The 21,116-nt window shown below is 48.1% G+C and overlaps 1 protein-coding gene across 1 annotated transcript in view; it reads left to right on the top strand.

Moving 5' to 3' along the window:
* The first annotated feature begins 595 nt into the window (after positions 1-595).
* The window catches only part of LOC106886885 (solute carrier family 2, facilitated glucose transporter member 3), a 34,287-nt gene continuing 13,766 nt past the window's right edge, over positions 596-21,116 (top strand). The window contains exon 1 of the mRNA XM_014940151.1: positions 596-640. Within this exon, the coding sequence (XP_014795637.1) occupies positions 611-640 (30 nt within the window). The 5' untranslated portion in view covers positions 596-610. The remainder of the gene's footprint in view (positions 641-21,116) is intronic.

Here is a 21,116-nt window from a genome sequence, read left to right as displayed (position 1 = left end):
CAATCGGGCTTTTGGGGGAGCCCCAAGGAGCACCGTAGTGGGGAGTGATGCAGCCTAGTTTTTGGGGGTGCGATGGGGGTGCTGAGGCACCCCAGGCTGAGCCGTGCAGTCGCTGATGGGGGGGTTTAATCCTGTCAAAATTCATTTTCTCTGGCAACCTCAGTCGTCACTCTGACCTCAGATGACTTGAGCGCAGTCAGTTGCCATGGGAACTGGGTTGCTCTTCCCTCCATCCCCTTATTGTCTCTGGCAGGCGACTGGCTGTCCATCAGAGGGGACAATAAATCAGCTGTCCGTCCCCTCCCTGGGCTCTGCCACCAAGCACCAGGTGGTCCTGTCCCCCTCTTTTGCCACCGGTCGCTCTTAAGAGAAGCACTGCCAGATCTCAGCCCTGCTCCTCTCTCCCTCAAAAGCATGAGCGCATCCCATAGCAACCCCTGTCTGAGAGGCATGGCAGAGACGGTTTCCAGGGGCAACGGGCTCGTTTTTTACATCATCAGTAACTGTTGGGGGGCAGCCCCACACACCTTACACTCTGCCCTGGCTGGGTACCAGGGCTGGTTCAGAAGCAAACAGTGTTAAATGGCCGCAGGCAACTGAACCCCTAAGAATGGCCATCGCTTGTTCGGGATTGGCAGAGGTGAGCTTGGAAAAGAGGGTTTCCCTCTTGTGCACACAGCTAATGTAACTAATCGAGCTAATTTAGCTAATTCGGAGACCGGGAAGGTGGTGGTGGGGGCTCATCTGCCAAGTTCTGGCAGCTTTACGGTCATTCAGAGAAAGCAAAAAGGAAGAGAAAGGGAGGAAGGAAGGAAAGAGAAGGAAGGAGGGGAGATTGGCGAGGGAAAAGGAGAAAGAAAAAGAGGGAGTAGGTGGGAGAGCTGGGGTGAGGAGAGGCAGCGGGGGGGTGCAATGGCTGGAAGGTGGCCAGGAAGCCACGTGATGGATGCCCAAGAGGAGAATCAGGATGCAGTAGGAGGTTTAGGGAGCGAGCACGTGTTGAAATGAAGGTTTACCAAGGTTTAAATGCCCCAGGAAACCCAGCCGAAACCTGTAGCTAAAAGCAAGCTAGGGAAAAATGGGAACTTGGCTGAGAGTCTGCAGTCCTTTCGGCACGGGAAGGAAATCAGGAAACTCACTTCAATCCACAGGCGACAGACGTGACGTGTGTTGCAGACCCCCCGGCAACAAACCAGGGAGGGCTCCGCTGTAGCAAATAGTAGTGCTTCTATATTGCATTGTCAGCAGAAAAGCTGTAGGAAATTTTACACATCTGAGCAGGTCTGGGGAGCAGGCCAAGAAGCTCTTTATCCTGGTTAAACCAAGATCTTGCATCACTATGTCTTTAAGTACAAAAGGATAGAAGCGGAAAAAACCCCCCTCTTTTTCATGCTATTTAATCCACAATACATTATGGATACCTGTTGCTTACATGTTGTTTTGTAAATGATCTGACCTTTTAGGGCTTCCTGTTTATCACTTTTTTTGTAGCTTCTGCCCTCTGCTAACAGCAGCAAGGAAAGAAAATCTAGGCTGCTGGAGGAAATGGTTAGGTGCCATAAGGGAGCATTGCAGTATATTTGTGTGTACTTAAAGACATAAAAGACCTTCTATTTGACCTTAACATTGAACGAGCAACAAAAAATAAGTATCTGGAGTTTCTCTAGAGTTCCCCCAGTAATTCAGCAATCCTCAGCCGTGCTGTGGTGCAACAGAGGTGGGTTTGGTGCTCACTGGGGAGCTGCTATCTCGCAGGGAGCAATCCGGAGCACCCTGTCCCTGGTCCTCCAACCCTGCCTGGTGTCCCCAGGTGGTGGCCAGCAGAGGGGACTATTGGAATGGTTGTCTCCCCTTATGCAATCCGTTTTTTGCTACCACCTGCCCTCTCCTGGGAACCAGAGGCACCACTGGGAAGGTGGAATCAGGCCTCCTTGTTGTTCTTGGTGTTAGCTGTTACTCAGCCCTATCTGTAACCTTTTGCCTTCATGCTTTCACTCCAGCCTTATTTTCTAGTCTCTTCTTTTTTTTTTCCCCACTCTGTCTCCCTGTACGATTATCAACAGTCCTCCCGGATCCTGGCCTCACCTTATCCATATCTAAGACTGAAAAGAAGTTCTTTCAGTCAGGAGCGATAAACTTGGAATGTTTAGCACATATTAACATAAACATATGCAAAGGGGAAGCAGCTAAATGAGAAAAGCCACGAGATTTGCCTGATAGTGGGTAAAAAACCACTTTGTGGGTAGCTGAGTCTGAAGGGGAAAAATAAGACTTGTGTCCTGTTTAGGGTGATGAAGAAGTTGTTTAAAAGAGCCTCTTTAGGTTAGAAAGGAAGAAAAAAATAAATGGGTTCCAAAACATGATGACCAGAACAAAAATGAGGAGAGACTCTTGGAAAAGATGTCAGAAACTGATAAAACCTGAGAGATGTGCAAAGAAACACTGATTTCTTGCCTCAATTAGGATTTAAAGTAGCCTTCTTTGATTCTAACTTGATCCATTTAACATGACTTAAAGCCAGTCTGCTGTGTCCATATTAGACTGGTTAAATGACCGGATTATCCTTTGTGGCTAGTATCATGTGTTAAATTAAATTACAGAATCACAGAACCTTCATGGTTGAAAGGGACCTTTGAGGTCATTGAGTCCAACCATACACACAAAAAGAAAACAAACCAACAATCTTGGGCACTAGAGCATGTCCTGAAGTGCCACATCTACATGTTTCTTAAATACCTTCAGGGATGGTGACTCCACCACCTCCCTGGGCAGGCTAAACTCAGTCTAGATCAAGCCTGAGACAGTGAGGAGGACGTAGATGTTGGAAAAAGTGAGGCTGGAGAGGAGAAAGATGGTGGCAAAGAGATGATGCAGAAGGTAACTGTTGGAAAGGCAAGGGGGGACAGGCAATGTGCAAAACAGACAATGCAGGAGATGGGCAGTGGTGGGTACAGAGCTTGGGGGTGGAAGGGGACCTGTCCTAGAGAGTATGGGGCAGATGTTTGAGCGTGGGGTGAGAAGAGGAGGCTGGAGGTTTCTCGTCATGTTACCCTTCTTGGAGCTTTAGCTGCAGAGATGGTAAAGGAGAGGAGAGGAGACAGGAGAAAGGCCAGGAATTCCAGTTACTGTGGAGGCAGGGAACAGGGGATAATGGGATTACAAAATTAGAAAGCTTGAAGTCTCTTTCCAGGTCTGGCATGACTGACCCTTGTCATATGGCAAGGGCATTAAATAACTCTGACCTTTGTAAAGTATTAGGAATATTAGTTGCTGCTGTTGTGGTAGTTTCTCTGTGCTGTCCTTAACATGGTGTTCTGAGTAAAGGACTTAATGACAAATCAAGGCTGACTTTGCCTGGAGAGATATTAATATGCCCAAGAAGATCCCCTTGTTCTAGGGCCTTACTGGCTACAATAGCTCATGCTGTCATTGAGTCTAGCCTTACTTATTTATGAGGGGGAATAAACTGATGTTCATCTTGGTGGGCTAATTATTCCGCTATGGCTCTCCCTACGTCCGTTTCTATAGGAAATAAAAATACCACAATCAGTACTAAGTATCCTACTTCCAAAGCCATTTTTAGTCTGGAAAAAAAGCGTAGAATTTTGGAGCAACGTGCACATAAGAAACAGATCTTATAACTATCAAAATAACTATTCATTGTGAAACAGGCTGATAAGAGATTTTTATAACAGATCTAAGATAAGATGACTCACATGAAAAGCTACAAGAAGAATTTGTTTACATTGCTCAAAAGCTCCCCATTTGTGACCTACACTTTAACAAATGCAGATAAAAAGCCTAAAACGATCCAGTGAACAATAGGAGAATCACATTTTCTGTGCTTATTTGGCCCATAACAGGGTCAAAGGAAGCATCGTTGGGAGAACTCAGAATGTTTTAGCATGGTCATAGATGAAAGAAGGAAAACTGTCAGCCTTTTACAAAATTCATGAATCAGAGTAACTCTGGAGTAGTTTTAATTGTTGTGTACCTAAGGGGAAAGGCCTTGTCCCAGGTAGAGCAAGTGAGGACACCTAATTGCTTCAGCTGTGACTAGAAGACAACCTGCAAGCTTTAAACAGGGGGGGAGGAAGTGCCCTGTGGTGCTTCCAGGTCTTTGTAGAAAGAGATGAGCTGGTGAAGTAAGACGGGCTGCACTGCAAGCCCAGGGACACCAGGGAATTGTCACAGCCTGCTTGCTGCCAAGAGCCAGTCTGGCCCCGCAGGGCCTGGGTCTCTGTGCCTCCAGTCCCCCCTGTGACAGCAGGGAAAGGACAGCAAAGCCAAGGGAGCTTGCAGAGCTTGCAGACCCCACGTCTGTTGGGAATTGCTGGTCTTGGGTCAGTGCTGGCGTGCTGGGTCTGTCGCTGTGAGAGTGAGATGCCCTCAGCAACGCCTCTGCCCCAGCTTTTTTGGAGGTGAGAGGAGGAGAAGGGCAGCGTAGGTGACAGGAAAGGAAGTGAGAAACAAGCGGTAGTGCAAAGGAGAATAAGTCCTGAAGGTCTGACCTTGTACTGGATCTGAAACCCAACATCCAGTGCTGCCGTATCCCGGTTCCCTTGGGCTTCTATTCACCAGGATAAGCATGTTTGGTCAGTGCTTGTCACTGGGCAGCAAACAGTGGCTTTCTTAGGGGACAAGTATAAAGAGATGGGCCCATCTGTTCTTCAGAATGGGAGATCTCCTGGAAACAGAGGGTTGCAAAGCCCTGCAGACAGCACAGCTAACTTGCTGTCCTGGACACAGCTCCTCCTTTTGCTGTGCTGCCTTTCACCTTCCTGTGGTCCTTGGTGAAGGTAGGTGAAGCTGCCAGGCTCTTTGGAGGCTGGAGATCAAGCCAGGTCAGCTGAGGCAGGGGGGGGACACCAGTATCACGGTCTCCAGAGCGGGAGGTGTTGCCCTGAGGAACGTGCTTAGAAAGTGGGAGGGTGATTGCACGTCAGGGAATTAGGAAGGCAGCTGAAGAAAATGTCATAGGGTTGGTGGTGGGGGCTTAAGATTTCAAATGGTAACAGAGCTCCTCCACGAGGATTACCTGGGTGCGTAGCAGAGGGAATGCTGCAGGCAGAGGGAGTCCCAAGGGAAAGAGGCTTGTGGGAGAGCTGTCGTAAGGTAGGAATGACAGGGGCGGTATCTGGGGTGAGCAGACACAGGCTTGTCTGTGTTGGATTGCTGTGTGTAGCCTCCATCCAGTTTTTCAGGTTGTAATAACTTGTGTTCACACGATGTGGGCAGCGGGTGACATGCATTCTCCTGTTCTCTTTGAAAGGGAGTTAAATGTATTGTCATTTAAACTGCTGCGAGTCCATCTTCAGTTTCCCATTGGTGGGGGTTGACAGGTTCCCCATGGTGGGTCACAAAGCGGGGTAGCTCTGGTGGGGCTGCAGAGAAGGTGGGGATACTGGGAACATAGAGTGGGGGGAACACAATACTTGAATGCCATTGATTGCTGCCAGATGTTGCAGCATCTTTCCAGCAGGGGAAGAGCCAGAGTCAAGTCAGGGCAATTGTAAGATCCTCCCTGCCATGGACAAAGTCCATATCTGCTTCATGTGTCCTACTCCCACTGCTTAACATGCCCCAAACTCTTGTGTACATAAGCACTTGTTCCTATTCTGATTGTGCCTCCCTGCTTAAAGGATGGCAAAAAGGGGCACAGAGGCAACAGAAGAGGAGGGTAAGCTAGTTCATTATGGAAACTTGCAGCAGAGCATAGGGAATAGCTTATCCATCTTACAAGTCAGTCTTAAATGGGAATTTGGAAGAGAAAATGTCCCCTGTAACAGAGATTCTGCCTCTAGTGTTAGTCCACTGAGATATCTTGGATGCTTTATTGGTTTGGTGGGAGTCAAAACATGACTGCCCACCAGCTGAGGACATGACAGGGTAGGGAAAGCAGAGTGGAACTGGAAAGGCTGGTGTCTGCTGGGGAATGCGGGCACAGGTTATTGCCTGAGAGCCATGCGTGCTTCTCAACCATATCTCCCTCTGGATCTCTGTAGCCCTTTTTAACCTAGGAAACAGAGGACCCAACCTGACCTCCCGGCTGTCTTCTGGGCACCTGAAAAACTGACCGTCAGAAAGGGCTGGGCAGGTTCAACATCCACATCTGCTGCCTGGCAGGAGGAGGCAGCTGAGCTCCACAGAGCGTACTGAGCTCGTTACAAACCTGCTCCAGCACAGCAGTTTACATCAGGTCCAGAAATTAGGTGGTCAGGGAGCCAAAATTAGAGACAGAAAAAGATGTACGGAATTTGAGCGTGTCACGTCGATTCTCAGTGAACTAGGGTCAAGGCAGGTCTTCATTGCGCTACGAGTCACCAAGGTTTTGTTTGGCCTTTTGAAGGTTCCTGTGGGGAGAACAGGCCACAGGGCTGCAAGAATAAGTTGCATTGTTGGTATGTACACTTCAGTGTTAGCTTGGTCCTCTCTTTGGCCAGGTTTTCTCCTGCCAACAACAGTTTAGGAACAATGTCACAGTACTGAGCAGTTCTTATTCCTCTCAGTGAAAAATAAGAATATGCTTGGGCTCACGTAAGGCAGTCACAACAATATTTTCGTGTTCTGTGCAGCAATATCCCAAGGGCTACACCCCAGCTTCTTTTGGTGCATAACACCACCCAGCGAGTGGCTTTGGTTTTCTTCCCAGTTTAGGCTGAGTGTCCCACTGGAACATCAGTTTCCCAGTCACCTAAACACAAAAATTTGGAGTGCAACTCTAAAGGTCATTTTCTTGTTTCTGGCCTGGACTAGATGGACAGAATCTGACATCTGTAGGTTGCCCTGATAGCATCAGCTGTGCACATTCCCAGCAGGCAAGTGAGGGTTTATGACCCAGAACTACTCTTTCTTCCCAGCAAATTATTCTTTGGTGCCAGAGGCTTCCAGTAAGTAAAGGAGCATGAAATCTGGGATGAACATGAACCACACTGAAAATACAGCATTTGTAGAGGCTCTCTTTAGCAGACCTCGCAGCCACCTGCGCCATAGTGTCTGCTTTTAGTCCAGAGGAAGATTGTGGACAGCCCAGCTGGTGAAGCCCTGGTCTGGGTGTCTGGATATTGAGTTTGGTTTATGGCTCCATCACAGATTTTCTCCCAGGTCAAACCATGTAATCACTACACATCCGGTTCCCGTATCAGCAAAACAGAGTTAATACTAATTCTTTCCCCTTATTTATGTTATGTATTATGTTCTCTTATGTATGTATGTATTATATTCCCTTATGCTGAGATAGATCTTCAGGACCTGGCTATCTTTTACTGTTTACATACAGTGCTTTCTACAGTGTCATCCTGATTTAAGCTGGGCCCCTTAGGAGGAGTAATTAGTCCTATTAATAATCCATCCCTAGCTGGCTCCAGGCTCTGAAGATCATGTCATCAGTAGTTTCATTTGTTGGTTTCTGCAATAGTGTGAGCTCTGTGGGGTAAACTCTGGAAGAATTGGGGGAGTGGCTGCCACAGGGAAGTAATTCCAGATCTTACGCCGAGCCTGGCACAGAATAAGATGGGATTCAGGGAGGCTTGGGTCTGCTGTATGAACATCTATTTGTCTCAGATAATGGCAACAGTGGTCAGACATATGTTTTACTACTGCATTTCACCCCACAGTTTAAGGCATTCCCAAAAATCTTGCATCAACACTTGATTAGGAATCAGTTGCAGATAAATATGTTATTTATGGAGTTTTGAGCTTCACTGCATTTTTAGGTCAGTTCAGGATTTAGGGTCTCATGTGACTAGCACATTGTCCTCTCTGTCTCTGATCCAGTGATTCTTCTGAAAGGCTGAAGAATGTGTTATCTGATAAGTCCTTGGACCTGTTAAAGGTGGTTTGGCTCAGGGTCCCGAATTACCAAGGAAACCTGAACTCTTGGCATAGGTTAGGCTGAATAGTTGTGGTGCTCCGCGCCTTTGTGAGAGCTGCACAGAGCCTGCACCTAACATCAGGAGTAGTGCAGGAGGTGTTTCTTGACCGAGATAAACTTTGAAGGCATGAAGATTAGCTAGTCACCGAAGTAGTGGGCTTTCAACCAAAAAAGGAGGTGTTTCTTGACCGAGATAAACTTTGAGGACATGAAGATTAGCGAGTCACTGAAGTAGTGGGCTTTCAACCAAAAAGAAAATCCTTCTGAGGGCAGTGGAGGAACCCTGTACTTGTTCAGTCCCCATTGCTCAGGGCTACACTCATTGCTTCACCCAAAAATGCTGCAAGAACATCCTTCCCTTACGCTGTCACACAACTTGTACCCAGCTACTTTCTGAAAATCAGAAGAATATCACCTGCTAGAAAAAGATACGTTTCTGTATCAGCTGTCTCTGTTTCTATTTCCCTTTTTATTATGTTCTTGTCCTTCCTTTCTTTCACAAATAAATATATTTCCTTTGCACAGCTACTCCTTTCTTACATTGCCTTGCTCTCACTTTTTTTTCCCCTGTCCTTCATTTTCTGTAAAAGATATTTCCTTCCCTTATTTTTTGCTGTGGTTCTTCTTCATCCCCTTTTCCATTTCTTTGGCTCCGTCACTCTGCTACCACAAGAAGATTTAGAAAAACAGATGAGTGTTGAAGTTGGAGGAAAGCAGCTCTGTAGTTAAGAAGCAGGTGTAAACAGGCTGCACTCCACCACTGTGTGCACACAACATCCTCCTCTGAGAGAGGTTCCAAGGCCACATCAATGTCTGGTGTAGGTCACCCACCCCTTGTTCAGCTGTTCTATGAACAGGCCGTGTAGTGCTTGTTATTTAAGACAAACTTCAATACAGGGGCTTATGAGTCCACAGGGAGAAATCGGTCATGTTTAGGCAACTGCACCTAAAAATCACGTTCCCCAAACCCCACACTTCTGGCTGTCGTATACTGGAGGCAAATTCCTGCCGTGGCTTTAATTCTGAAAATGCTGTTTGCATCCCTACTAGATCAGACACGACACAGAATTGCAGCGGTGATTAGGGCGTTTCTGTAAAAAAAGCCTACTTGGGAAGCCCTTCTCACTGGAGGCAACTGGAATGGTGGAGACCCTAAGAAGTTAGTGATTGCAGATTCTGGGCCAGGCAGTGGGACACATCCCCGTACAAAGAATAATTAAGGATGCATTGGGTATGAGGCACGAGGCAGCCCAATTCCTTACCTGGCATAGGTACAGACAGCAGGTGATCTTGGCTTCTAGTCTTTGCTTCAGTCATTTTTTTGCACCATGAGCATGTTTTAATTTATTAGGCAGGGCATGTGTGTATTTGAAGGACTACCACAGGTAGTTACGAGACCTGCTCAGGCATCAGAGCAGCACAGTGAGTGGGTTTGTCCTCAAACAGCAACTTGTGGATGCATGAACACTATGTCTAGGAAAACAAAAAGAGTCCCTTGATGGAGAAGCTGAACACAGGTCTCATGTTCTGGGGTGTTGCACTAACCATAGAGTTCCTCTGTTAACAGATAGAAAGAGCAGGCTCTTTAGTAGCTGCTTTTTTAGATATAAAGAGAGGGGTAGGTGCAGGTTTGGAAAGGCACGGGTTACAGGTTTCCTCTGAAGGGAGAGACCTCCCAGCCGTGCTGAGCACAGCAACACAGCCTGGGAGGCTGCTGGGATTTACCCTTTTCCTCTGTGCCATTTTGCATGACAGCTCCCCTGGATGCTGGCTTTTTGGATCCGGGGGTAGCAACATTCATCTCTCCTTCCGGGCTTTTGATTTCCACTTAAGGGACTGAGAGAGTGCTTACAGCTCAGCATTCTGGCATCTCGGTCTGGGATCTACTTTTCGCCTGTCTTTGTCTCAGTTCTGCATCTGAAAAAGGCTCTTTGCTCCTTTCAGTGGGGTGCTGTGAAAATCAAGGCTGTGAGGCATCCGGATCCTACAGTTCTGCAGAAGTGGTGTATATGCATACGTGCCTCACGGATTGGGGGGGGGCTGTGTGTGTGTTTGTGCAATTAGTGACATATTTGAAGCACTTGACATATTGTTCGGCGATCCCCTGAAGATTGAGGATCTGGCAAAATACTGTTCTATTCTGTGTCTGGTTCCAACTGGCTCTACCAGAAGCAGGAATAACCCAGCAGTCTTTCAGCTGGGGTGATTTGGCTCAAAAGCAGAGTTCCTAACATCACATCTAAATTCCCCGAGCTGTCTCACTCAGCCAGATCCTCTTTGTTTTGGCATCTCTTTTATTTCTACCCCCTAAATTCTACTACTATATTTCTGAGTGAAGGGTGCGGGGATGTCTTGATGGGAGCTGCCTGCTTCTTGCTCTTACTTCTGCAGAATCCCTTTCTGTCCTTTCACTCTCTCCATTGCCAAGGGGATTCAGTTTTCCAGGGAGGATGTCTGTCAGACTGACTGCTGTGAGGTATTCGCTTCTTTAGAAATTCAATTGCTTGGGGATTGCAGGGCTGAGATATGCACATATGTATGTGTGAGTGCATGCCTAGGTGGGTCAGAAGTGAGGGCTGGATATTAGGGAATCCTCATTTCAGATTGGATATTAAGGAAAAATTTTGACACTGGAAGGGTTATTAAGCCTTGGAACGGGCTGCCCAGGGAAGTGGTTGAGGCACCATCCCTGGAGGTGTTCAAAAGACGGGTTGACATAGTGCTTAGTGACAGGGTTTAGTGATGGGGGGGATTCTTTTGTGTGGTTTTCTTTTGTTTTATCAAGAGTTAGGTTGGTGGTTGGACTAGATGATCTTAAAGGTCCCTTCCAACCTAGATGATTCAATGAATCTATTACTGAGAGGGACTCTGGTATGCTGTGGGAAGGCAAAGACAAGGAGCATCACTGCAGCCTAGAGGAACAGGCGGGCAGCGGGCAGGACCACGGGGCCTCGGCAGAGCGGCTGAGCATAAGGACAATGACACCGAATATGCTCCAGCTGTCCAAAAAAAAGCAGCAGTTGCTCCCCTTTTCAATCCCCTTCACGTTTCTGAGGCTTCCATGTGGGGTAGGGGCTGTGCCTGCCAGAAACGCCCGCTTTACCTGCCCCCCTGCCCTCCCTCCTGCCTGGCACCACTGTGCTCTACCCTGCTGCTGAGGACGTGAGGGACCACACGCAGGAGGATGCACACCACCTCCCTCCAGCCACCTCCCATCTCCCAAAAGGCTGGTGGCACTAATCAAGGACAGAGACAGGCAGCTCCCTGCCCCCAACTCATGGTTTTAACCCCGTGGTAGCCACGGGATCCTTTCCCAAGGGACTTCGGGACAGGAGGGAGGGAAGTAGAGCTGCAGAGGTTGGGAGAGGAAAGGAGAGGCAGAGGATAATGATGAGTGATGAGAGGGAGCGTGGTTGGGGAGAGGAGGAGCCACTGATGAGCAGCAGAGTGAAGAGGCAGCACGTGTTGAGGGGGGAGTGTACAGAAAGGCTGTACATTGCTCGGAAACAGACACAGGGGGAAGGACAGATGGAGAAACCACAAAGGGAGAAGAAAGAAGGCTTGAAGAAAGAGAAAGAAGGGAAAAAGGAAAGAGATGGCCTGACAAGGAGAAGGCACAAATATAGGAGGTGCCAGGGAAGAGAGTTATGTGACATGCCAAAACCAAGGCACCCACCCAGTGGGCACAAACATGGTGTCTGGCCCTGCTCAGGGCAGAGTTTTGTAGAAGGGGAAGTCCTGATGTTTAAAAATGCTGCTTGGTGGGGAGAAGATCAGTGGTTGAAGAGGCCAGGTTTAAAGACTGGGTGGATTCCCTTGGTCTTTCCCTCTGCGTGGTTTCCCTTCTCTACATCCCCTTGTTAGCAGTCCTGTAGCTCAGTCAGTAGTCAGGGTTAAGGGACTGGCCAGGCTGTAGTCCCTGCACTATGGCTCCTTGCAATCCTAGACCTGCCATCTCATTTTTCTAGTTTAATTTCTGAGCTGGGGAATGGCCAGCTCTACTTATCTGTGTCATCAACAGAAGAATCTACGCTCTTCCTCATGCATCCAGTCTCTGCTTTCCCAGGTCCATTTCCCCATACTCACATTGTTTGCAGAGCGATAACAGACTTGGCAGGAGAGCTAATTCAAGAGTATAATCTCTTCCAAACAAAGTGCACCCTGTTCCCACCTGGTCAATTAAACTGGAACAAATCTGTGCAGAAGCACTGACCTGAGGCCAAGCACCTTCCCTCCTGGAAAGATGCGTGATGGCTTCCCCTGCGAGCACCACCTGAGCACCACCTGGAGCTGTGGGATGGGCAGCTCATCCCCACTGCCTGTCTGCTCAGGGCAGGGTCAGAGCCAACGGTGAGGGTGTTTTCTGTGTGCTACCTACCCGTCCAATCTGCCCCAATCCCTTGAAGGAATGACTTCCAGGAGTCGAAGCCCCCGTTGGAACAAGTAGGGTAGATGCTTTATGAATCTGTTGCCATCATAGACCAAAGCCACAGAGCAGAGCCCGTTTCCTCCCAGGTGTCCCACAGTGGGTGTTATCTCTGGAGAACTGAGAGCTGAAGCTTCTCAATACTGAAGATATTTTAACCACCTTTGCCTCTAAGCCTGATCTGGAAGGAGTCCCTGACCCCTCAGCAGCCGGCCTGTTCCTTACTGAGAAACAGTGAGAGCTGTTTCTGCAGCGAACGAAATATTTTGGGGGGGAGGACTCTGGCTGGAGTCACATGGATTGGAAGGAAGGTCACCACGACTGTGACCTTCAGAGTTTCCAAAGCTTTCCCAGAGAGAGCAGCCTCTGCTGGGAGTTGCTGCTGGCGAGTACCAAGGCCCTCTCCTTAACACTTAAATGTAAAGCCAAGGGCAGCTGTGCAGAAGAGCAGTTGTGGCCTACCCGCTTCCAAATGGTGGTGTAAAATACTAAAGGCATCGCGCTTCACATCTCGTTGGAAAAGTACAGACTTCTTTTGAAGATTTGGTCAATAGTGTTAAAGTTTGTTAATGCTTTCAGCAAACCTCTTATCGCTCCTGTTGGAGCTCGCTCTTTTTCCGGGTTTGGAGACCTTATCACGGCAGAGAGTGATATTTTTTGCACAACAAAATACTGAGAAAAAAAGCTCCTTCATAACCAACGGAAGTTTCTGTGTAGGATTTTATTTTGCTTATATTTTTGTTAATGTAAACGCTAATGTGAGTATTAGTGGTTGGTTTGAGATAAACTCTGCCCACTAGAAATAAAATACAGGCTTTCAAATAGGGAGCAGGTGAATACCAGCACACAGAAATGCATTCATATAAACAAATATAGTGGATATACGAAGTACAGATATGCAAACACAAGGAAAAATACAGCTATATTTATGTATATGCTCATATGAGCATGTGCATCGGTACATACATATACCTTTGGATGTATGAAGTAGCATGTGCACAGATATCCTTTGATATTTAAATGTATGCTCAGAAATAAAAGCGTGTGTATATGGACATAGAGTAATACACAGGCCCACATTTTAATATGATGAACCCATGCAGGGGTGATCTCAGCCATGCTGGTATTTGTACAGGCATGCAGTGGCATACATTACATATCTGTTCATGTATCAGAACATAAAGTTACTCAGCTATGACCATTTTATGTAGAAATGCAAGTGCAATACAGGCCCCAGAGTATCTTCCAGCAGCCCACAGAAACACACCTGAGCGTTTGGGTACACAGCATCCTCGCACAGCTCGGCTGGCTGAAGGCAACCAGTTTTCCACTGGTTTCAAACTCCAGTTTTCAAAAAAGTCGAGGAGGGCCACGGATGAGCAGATACGCACGCATGTAGGAGTGGAAGCGAGGCCTGCAAAGGTGCAGGAAAGGTCCTGGGGGAGGACAAAGGGTGCGTGGAGCACCCAGAGGGGGCAATGCAAGAGGCAGAAGGGTTTGCAGGAGCAGGGCGGTAAGGAAGGAGGCTGGGGAAGAGATAGATAGCGCGGGTCGGGAAACGCGCGGTCTTCCCTTCAAAAAGAGTCTGTATAGAATGAGGAGGTGGCCCAGGGGAGATGCCCACCCTGTTTCCAAGGGGGAGTGAGGCAGAACTGCCAGGGTGGGATGATGAGGCTGCACACTGGGATCCCTCCTGCCCCCTTCCCGGCGGCTGACCCTGCTGCCGGTGCAAAGTGGGACTGGCTGCACGAGGCAGCTCTTCCTAAAGGTGGGTTTCATCTCATCTTTCCTTGTCTACTCCGCCTGGACCTCAGCACAGGAGCAGTGTTTTGAAGCACTCTTCACATCATCCTCTTTCTCCTTCTCCTCTTACAGGGGCTGCTCCTTGTGCTCCTAAGCAGCGAGTGTGGGGTGCTGTAGGTGGTAGGGAGAGGGGAGCACTGCCACAGGGCAGCTCAGAGCATCTCCTGCTGGGGGAGGAGTGATAAACCCCTGTGTGTTAGACTGCCTTAGCCGTTGTTAGCCCACGAGGTGAAACAAGCCTGCATAGGGCACAAACTGGAACACGGCAAAATCCATCTCAACATGAGGAACAACTTCTTCAGGCGATAGGACAAGAGGAAATGACCTCAGGTTGCGCCAGGGGAGGTTCAGACTGGATATGATGAATTTTTTTTACACTGAAAGGGTTATTAAGCCTTGGAACGGGCTGCCAGGGGAGTGATTGAGGCATCATCCCTGGAGGTATTCAAACAGGGGTTGACAGAGTGCTTAGAGACATGGTTTAGGGATGGGTTTTGTTGTGTTTTTTTTTATCAGAGTTAGGTTGATGGTTGGACTAGATCATAGAATCATAGAATGGTTTGGGTTGGAAGGGACCTCAAAGATCATCAAGTTCCAACCCCCCTGCCCAGGGCAGGGACACCTCCCACCAGACCAGGTTGCTCAAGGCCACATCCAGCCTGGCCTTGAACCCCTCCAGGGATGGGGCAGCCACAGCTTCTCTGGGCAACCTGGTCCAGTGCCTCACCACCCTCACAGGAAAGAGATTCTTCCTGAGATCTAATCTGAATCTTTTTTCTTCCAATTTAAAACCGTTTCCCCTTGTCCTATCATTACCCTTCCTGGCAAAGAGTCCCTCCCCAGCTCTCCTGTAGCTCCCTTCAGGTATTGAATGGCCTCTATAATGTCTCCCTGGAGCCTTCTCTTCTCCAGGCTGAACAATCCCAGCTCCCCCAGCCTGTCTTCATAGGAGAGGTGCTCCATCCCTCTGATCATCTTCGTTTAGATGAGCTTAAAGGTCACTTCCAACCCAGACAATTCTATGATAGGGAAGAGGAGAGGCTCAAACCCAGCCACCCCAGTGTTTCCATCTCAAGGGAGGAGGGATGGGAGGTGGGCCAGCCAGGGGCTTTGTTTCTTCCCTGTGAACCCTTCTGCTGTAAACACAAGTAATTTCAGCGAGCCAGCCACGTTCACAGCCTCTGCTCCCTCCCTGACCCCAGGCTACAACCATCCTTCACGCCAGGGCTGGAACACCGTGTGAGAGACTGGGCCAAGAACCCAAGAGCAGGAGAAACGTCTCCAGCAGTGATGTTTGTGAACCCGGGGCTGTGTGCCCAGCTGTTTCTTGTGCCGGTGTGGTTCTGCCTCCGAGCTGCCTCAAGCGTCAGCCTACGGGCGTCTTTACGTGTGTGTTTGCTGGGCAGCCTGTATGTACAGCGGGTGGGTTTGTCTGTAGCCTGTGTGTGTGTGTGTACATCCCCCGTCTGCGCGGGCTCTTACTAATGCTGGGTGTGAGAAGCAGAGATAAGCTGGCCCTGGTGGAACGCCTCCACCCCGAGCCGTGGTGTGCAGGTCCGGGCTGGCTCTGGGTGCCAGCAGGCAGCGTGCCCCAGCGCCTCCCGTGTGGTGCTGGGTTCACCAGGCGAGGCATAAAACGCTGCTGGTTTTTTTTTATGTGCTTTCTGATGGGTATCAGCGGGACCGAAACACTGAGCAGCGGGAGAACGCTGTCGAGCCGAATTTGCCAAACTCCCCATCGCCCGTTCCTTGGGTGGCAGAGTGCCCCACATATACCTAGGAGGGATTCTTCCAGAGAAAAACTGTTTCCGCTCCTTAAGAAATAACATTTTTCCACCTGAATGTAGTATTTTCTGGAGAAATATGAAGATTGGTTTTGAGAAGATCCATCAAAAACACCCCACTCCTTATGCGCGTACTTTTCAGGCCTCAGGAAAAAGAGGGAAGGGCCACCTGAAGTCTCAGCTGAATGGCAACCCGAATTCCCTCTATCCTATCTATGATTCACATGGGGTTGGAAGAGACCTCTGGAGATCATCCAGTCCAATCCCCCTGCCAAAGCAGGTCCACCCAGAGCAGGTCACACAGCAAAATGTCCAGGCGGAGTTTGAATGTCTCCACAGAAGGAGACTCCACCACCTCCCTGGGCAGACTCTTCCAGGTCTCTGCCACCCACAAAGTAAATAAGTTCCTCCTCATGTTTAGGTGGACCTTCTTATATTCAAGTTTGTGCCCATTTCCTCTTGTCCTGTCCCTGGGCACCACTGAAAAAAGACTGGCCCCATCCTCTTGACACCCTCCCTTTAAGTATTTATAAGCATTGATCAGATCCCCCCTCAGCCTTCTCTTCTCCAGACTAAAAATATCTCCTGTTCCTCGCCAGGCCTCTTCATGAACTAACCCCCAGCCCAACCAACTCTCCCAAACAGGGTATATTTTCTTATTGCTATGCTGCTGCTCATGATTTTGCTAGGAAATTGTCTTTGAAATTTTACTCTTTGGTAAGTTTTGGTTGGTTTTTTCTCCCTCTGTTTCTGCTGATGGTTTTTGAGTGGGATTCATTAGCCAAGTTGTTTTCTTACATTGCCCTTCAAATTCGATTTCTTGCTCGAGGTGGAGAAAAGCGTGGTAAGATGTGGTGGCCAGTATTAAAAAAAAAAAACTTAACCATAGATATTTTGGCCAAAGTCTCTTGCTCCTGCCCTGCAGCCTCGTGCTAGCTCAGCCCTGAGCTCCCAGCACAGGTCTGCTGGTGCCTTCACCCCCCCAGACATGAGCAGGGGACTGGGACGTGAGCTTTGGGGCAGTTTGGGATGTAGTTCACCCGTTGCCTGTACGTTCCAGAGTGAAGGAGGCAGAAACTGAGAGAGCTCCTATAAAGGGCAGATGCTTATGGGAACGATGTATTTACAGCATTCTCCGTAAGTCACATTCATATACTTCATTATTGCTATTCTTAGATGTGGACCAACATTAGAATAAACAAGATAAACAGATAGCACAAGAAAAAGGTAAATGCACAGATATATAACTCCTCTCTTTGATAAAGCCTGGTTGCCCAGGCAACATCAATCAGGAAAAAAGTACGTTTCCAGCCTAGATGCTGGGCAGGAATCTTTTTCCAAGGCTTGAAGTGTTACGGGAAGTGGGACTAGGAAACCCTGGATGACCTTCTGTGGGTTGTCACATCTCTCACATAGCACCAAGATAGGTACAGGAAACAGATTTTTCAATATGATGCTACTGCTCATGGTTTCCTCTCTGGTGTCTTGGTTTCTGCAGAACTATTCATTTTTTATTTTTTTTTTAATGAAGGTTACTTCCCCATTGCAAGTGATTAAGTATTAAATGTTGGCTTCTGCAGAATTTTTTTTTTTTTTTCACAATGTACTTCCCCTTTGCAAGTGATTGTTAAAGTATTAAAAACTTTTGACTTCGGTGATTAGCTTAATTAGGAAAGTTTTCAGAGGCATTAGCTTCAGCCTATATTTCACTGTGGCAGAGGGCAGAGGTTAAAGACACCTTTGGTTTAATGATATGACCTGTTCTGTGCTGTGTCTGTGCTCTCTTAGTTGGGTAATTCTGCAATTTCCTCCTGTACTTCTCTTTCTGTGTTCATCTTTTCTATCTATTCACACATTATCCCTTTTCCTCTGGTACTTTGCTGCTGCTTTTTCCTTCCTTTTCTCTTTTATTCTACTGCCTTACCCTTCTAATCTGTTTCAGTGCTTTTCACTTCGTTATGCCTTTTCCTTTCTTTTTGTTTTTGCCTTCTATCTCTCCATTGATTCTCTTCTCACTCTCTTAAACTCCTGTTGTCTAAGGGCCGACCTACTCACCACCCATCCTCTTGTTTCTCTCTTTTATCTTTCCTCCCTTTTCCCACTCCTTCTCAGCTCCTCTCAACAACAAAAGTTACTCATGGCTTGTGGGGGAAGCATCTGGCCCATGCTGGCTCTCAGTCTCTCTCTTTTTGTTCTGAATGCTCTTTTGTTATAAACACAACAATCAGAAAAGCACAAAATCATCTCTCAAGGCAAACACTGCATAATAATCCTCCTTGTCCCTGCTCCTCTTATCTCTGAAGAATTTGTTCTCCAGGCAAAATAATAAGAAACATGAGAAAGGATTCACTAAACTTTGAGTGGAAAGACTGAGCGTGGAGTGAGCTTCATCGTATGGGGCAGGACCACTGAATTGAAAGTTGAGCAGATGTGACAAAGCAACTAGAGCAAGGTGAAATATAGCTTGCCAGGAGCTTGGACAGCAGAGTGATGACCTTGTGGTTGATCAGTCCCAGTTGATCGATCTCTGTTCCTACTAGGTTGTGGAGGCACGGACAGGATCAGAAATTTTATCATTATTATTTTTTAGCACCCCATTTCTTGTACCTTCTCCCCATTTGTCCCTTGAGCCAAGGCCTTGTATATATGTAATGTGTTTGCCAGACAACTCTACTTACTGGAGCTCCACTGACGTTCTCAAAAAGCCACAGCGAGGTGCTTCTGTGGGGTCATTTGCCAGCTCCAGCCTCTGGGATAAATCAAGATAAGAACAGGCTTGCCTGTTGCTGGGGCCCTTGCTTAATGCTAAATAGGCGTTCTCAGATTAAAACAGCTTTCCCCTGAAAATGTAAGTTCCCTGGAATTGAAACATCAGTTGGCATGCACTAGTTTAGACATTTGAAACATCAGTTGGCATGCACTAGTTTAGTGTTCGCAAGTGTTCGCAAAGCTAAAAAGAAAAAAAAAAGCTTGCTAAGCAAAATAGGAGCCTTTCCCAACCCCCACAGCTCCGTGGTTAGGATACTGGTGTTTAACGTGGGGCAGCCAGCAGCGAGTTCTACCTGGGGCCAGTTCTGCCTGGCCCTTCCTTTAGAAATCTTACCTCTGTCTGGCCAGCAGCAACCTGCAGTGGACCTCCATCCTAGTGCAGTTAATGCAATTTGCATAATACACGAGTGTTAGGTTCACAAAAATACTAGGAGGATAGTTTTAGTTGGTGCGGTATCAGATAGGTTTGCCAAGCAGGTATTAAGGTACTTCCTCCAACCGCTGATCTTCAGAAGAATTATCTGTGATGTGGGAGGTAGGTGCGTGTCCTAGGACAGAAATAAAACCTATTTAGGAGGAACAGGCTGTGATGCAAACTTCAAATTTAAATATTTGAGCACCAGCAGATAAATTCAGACTGGGTCAAAACTAACTGAAATGGGAGGGTGGGGTATTTTCCCCACATTCCTTAGGAAATGTGGTTTTCAGTGATGCATTTTGAGCTCGTTTCGTACTGCTGCTTACTCCAACAGCTCCGTAAAGTGCCACCCACTGGGTTCTGCGTCGTGTGATAGGATTTCATTTCCAGCTAAACTCTTATTGCTTCTAAATTGGACTGGCAGCTACACATGTATTTATTTAATCTAATCTTGAAGTCTGGATTGCTCAGCACTTGCAACAGAGTCATGTGGGTCAAGAATAAACTAAGAATCAGGGCCGTTTCAGCAGAATGCTTTGCACAGTACTAAGACTGCCTCTTAAATTTGGGAATGCTTAGAGCCTCCCCAAATACGGCAACTTCCCACACCAACCAGTAAGTGAATATTTCCAGACTTGGTGCCAGGGGTTTACGACAGCTGGATGATCAGACTCAAGGTGGAGTTTGCCGTGTTTGCAAACAAACGGAAAATAATAGGAAATAGGAAAAAAGAAAAATAAATGTGAGCCAAGATTAGTCAAAGAGCACTAGGGAATTAGGGCCAGGTCCAGCAGCACGGTCCAGGCAAGGCTGCCCCAGCTCCTTGCTCCCAGGGGCAGCCAGTAGCCAGGCTGAGCCTGTGTTCCCAGCAGGCACATGCACACAAACACATGTATACACACGTATACGCCACATATATACGTGGCCCCCACCCAGACCTACACACACAGAGCATTTACACAAACACAAACAGCATAGATGGCCTCCTCCTTTTCCTTACCCAGACTGAAGAGGAGGGAGGTCAACTAGTGGGAAATATACATATATAAATATATATACATGTATAAGGTGGATCCTTCTGGGACCTGAGCTCAGATTCCAGTCTCTCCCATTCCTGGCACCTGGGCATATGAAACCCCAAGGCTGCAGCCCCACTCCTGTTGCTGGTACAAACCCCATCACACACACACACGTGTGTGCACAGTTGGCCAGGACTCCCCTGGTCCCTCCAGTAGCCAACTTGCCACAGCCTCACCCTTAGAGACACAGACACCAGTGTGTCTCGGCCCTATAGACCCCCAGACCCCAGCCCTATAGAACCCCAGACCCCATGGTTTCTCCAGCAGATGTCTGGGACTGCCCAGGTCCCTCTGACAGTCAGCTCCTCCTGGCTCCCCCCAGGGCTTCCAGGCCACTTCATCTTCTTGCTAGCTGGTCCACCTGAATCTTTACTAGTGCTCACAGCCTCACCTGCACGACCACACTCGCTGCACCACGGGCCCCTGTGACTTAACACTCAGACCCCAAAAAACACCACATCACCCCCCACCCCCTAATAGAGAGTTCCTCACCCAGGAAAACAATCCGAAATAGAAATTAATAACAAGGTAGGGCAGACAGTGCTGATCAAGGTTGGCCAACTGTGCTGGCCAGCCAACACTTTACATGCGACTGGCCCTATTTTCCCCTTTCTCCCTCACTTTCCCCCCTTTGATTCCTCCCCTAGACATCCCATAGTAAGTCCTGTGCGATCCCAAAATGCCCTTCCCCTGCATCCTCTAAAGTGGCCGGTGCCCCTGTAGGCAGCACCCTCAGCTCTCAGAGGGGCTCCAGCCCCTTTTCACACCTGGACAATGGGGTTGATGGCTCTTCCCGGGACAGCCCAGGCAGGATGCCCTTTCTTCTCAGTCCTTAATTAGCGTTGCCACCTGCCATTGTGTCTCTGTGTGGGTGAAAATGGGGTCTTTGATGTGCTGATGGCTCCTCTGATGTGCTGATGGCTCCCGTGATGGGCCTGGGGGAGCAGCCGTGGGGCAGGTGTGT

Source organism: Calidris pugnax, unplaced genomic scaffold, assembly GCF_001431845.1.
Source record: "Calidris pugnax isolate Ruff unplaced genomic scaffold, ASM143184v1 scaffold36, whole genome shotgun sequence".
NCBI classification, from domain to species: Eukaryota; Metazoa; Chordata; class Aves; order Charadriiformes; family Scolopacidae; genus Calidris; species Calidris pugnax.
Note: the sequence above shows the minus strand (reverse complement) of the source record. Positions and strands in the feature narration are given on the sequence as shown.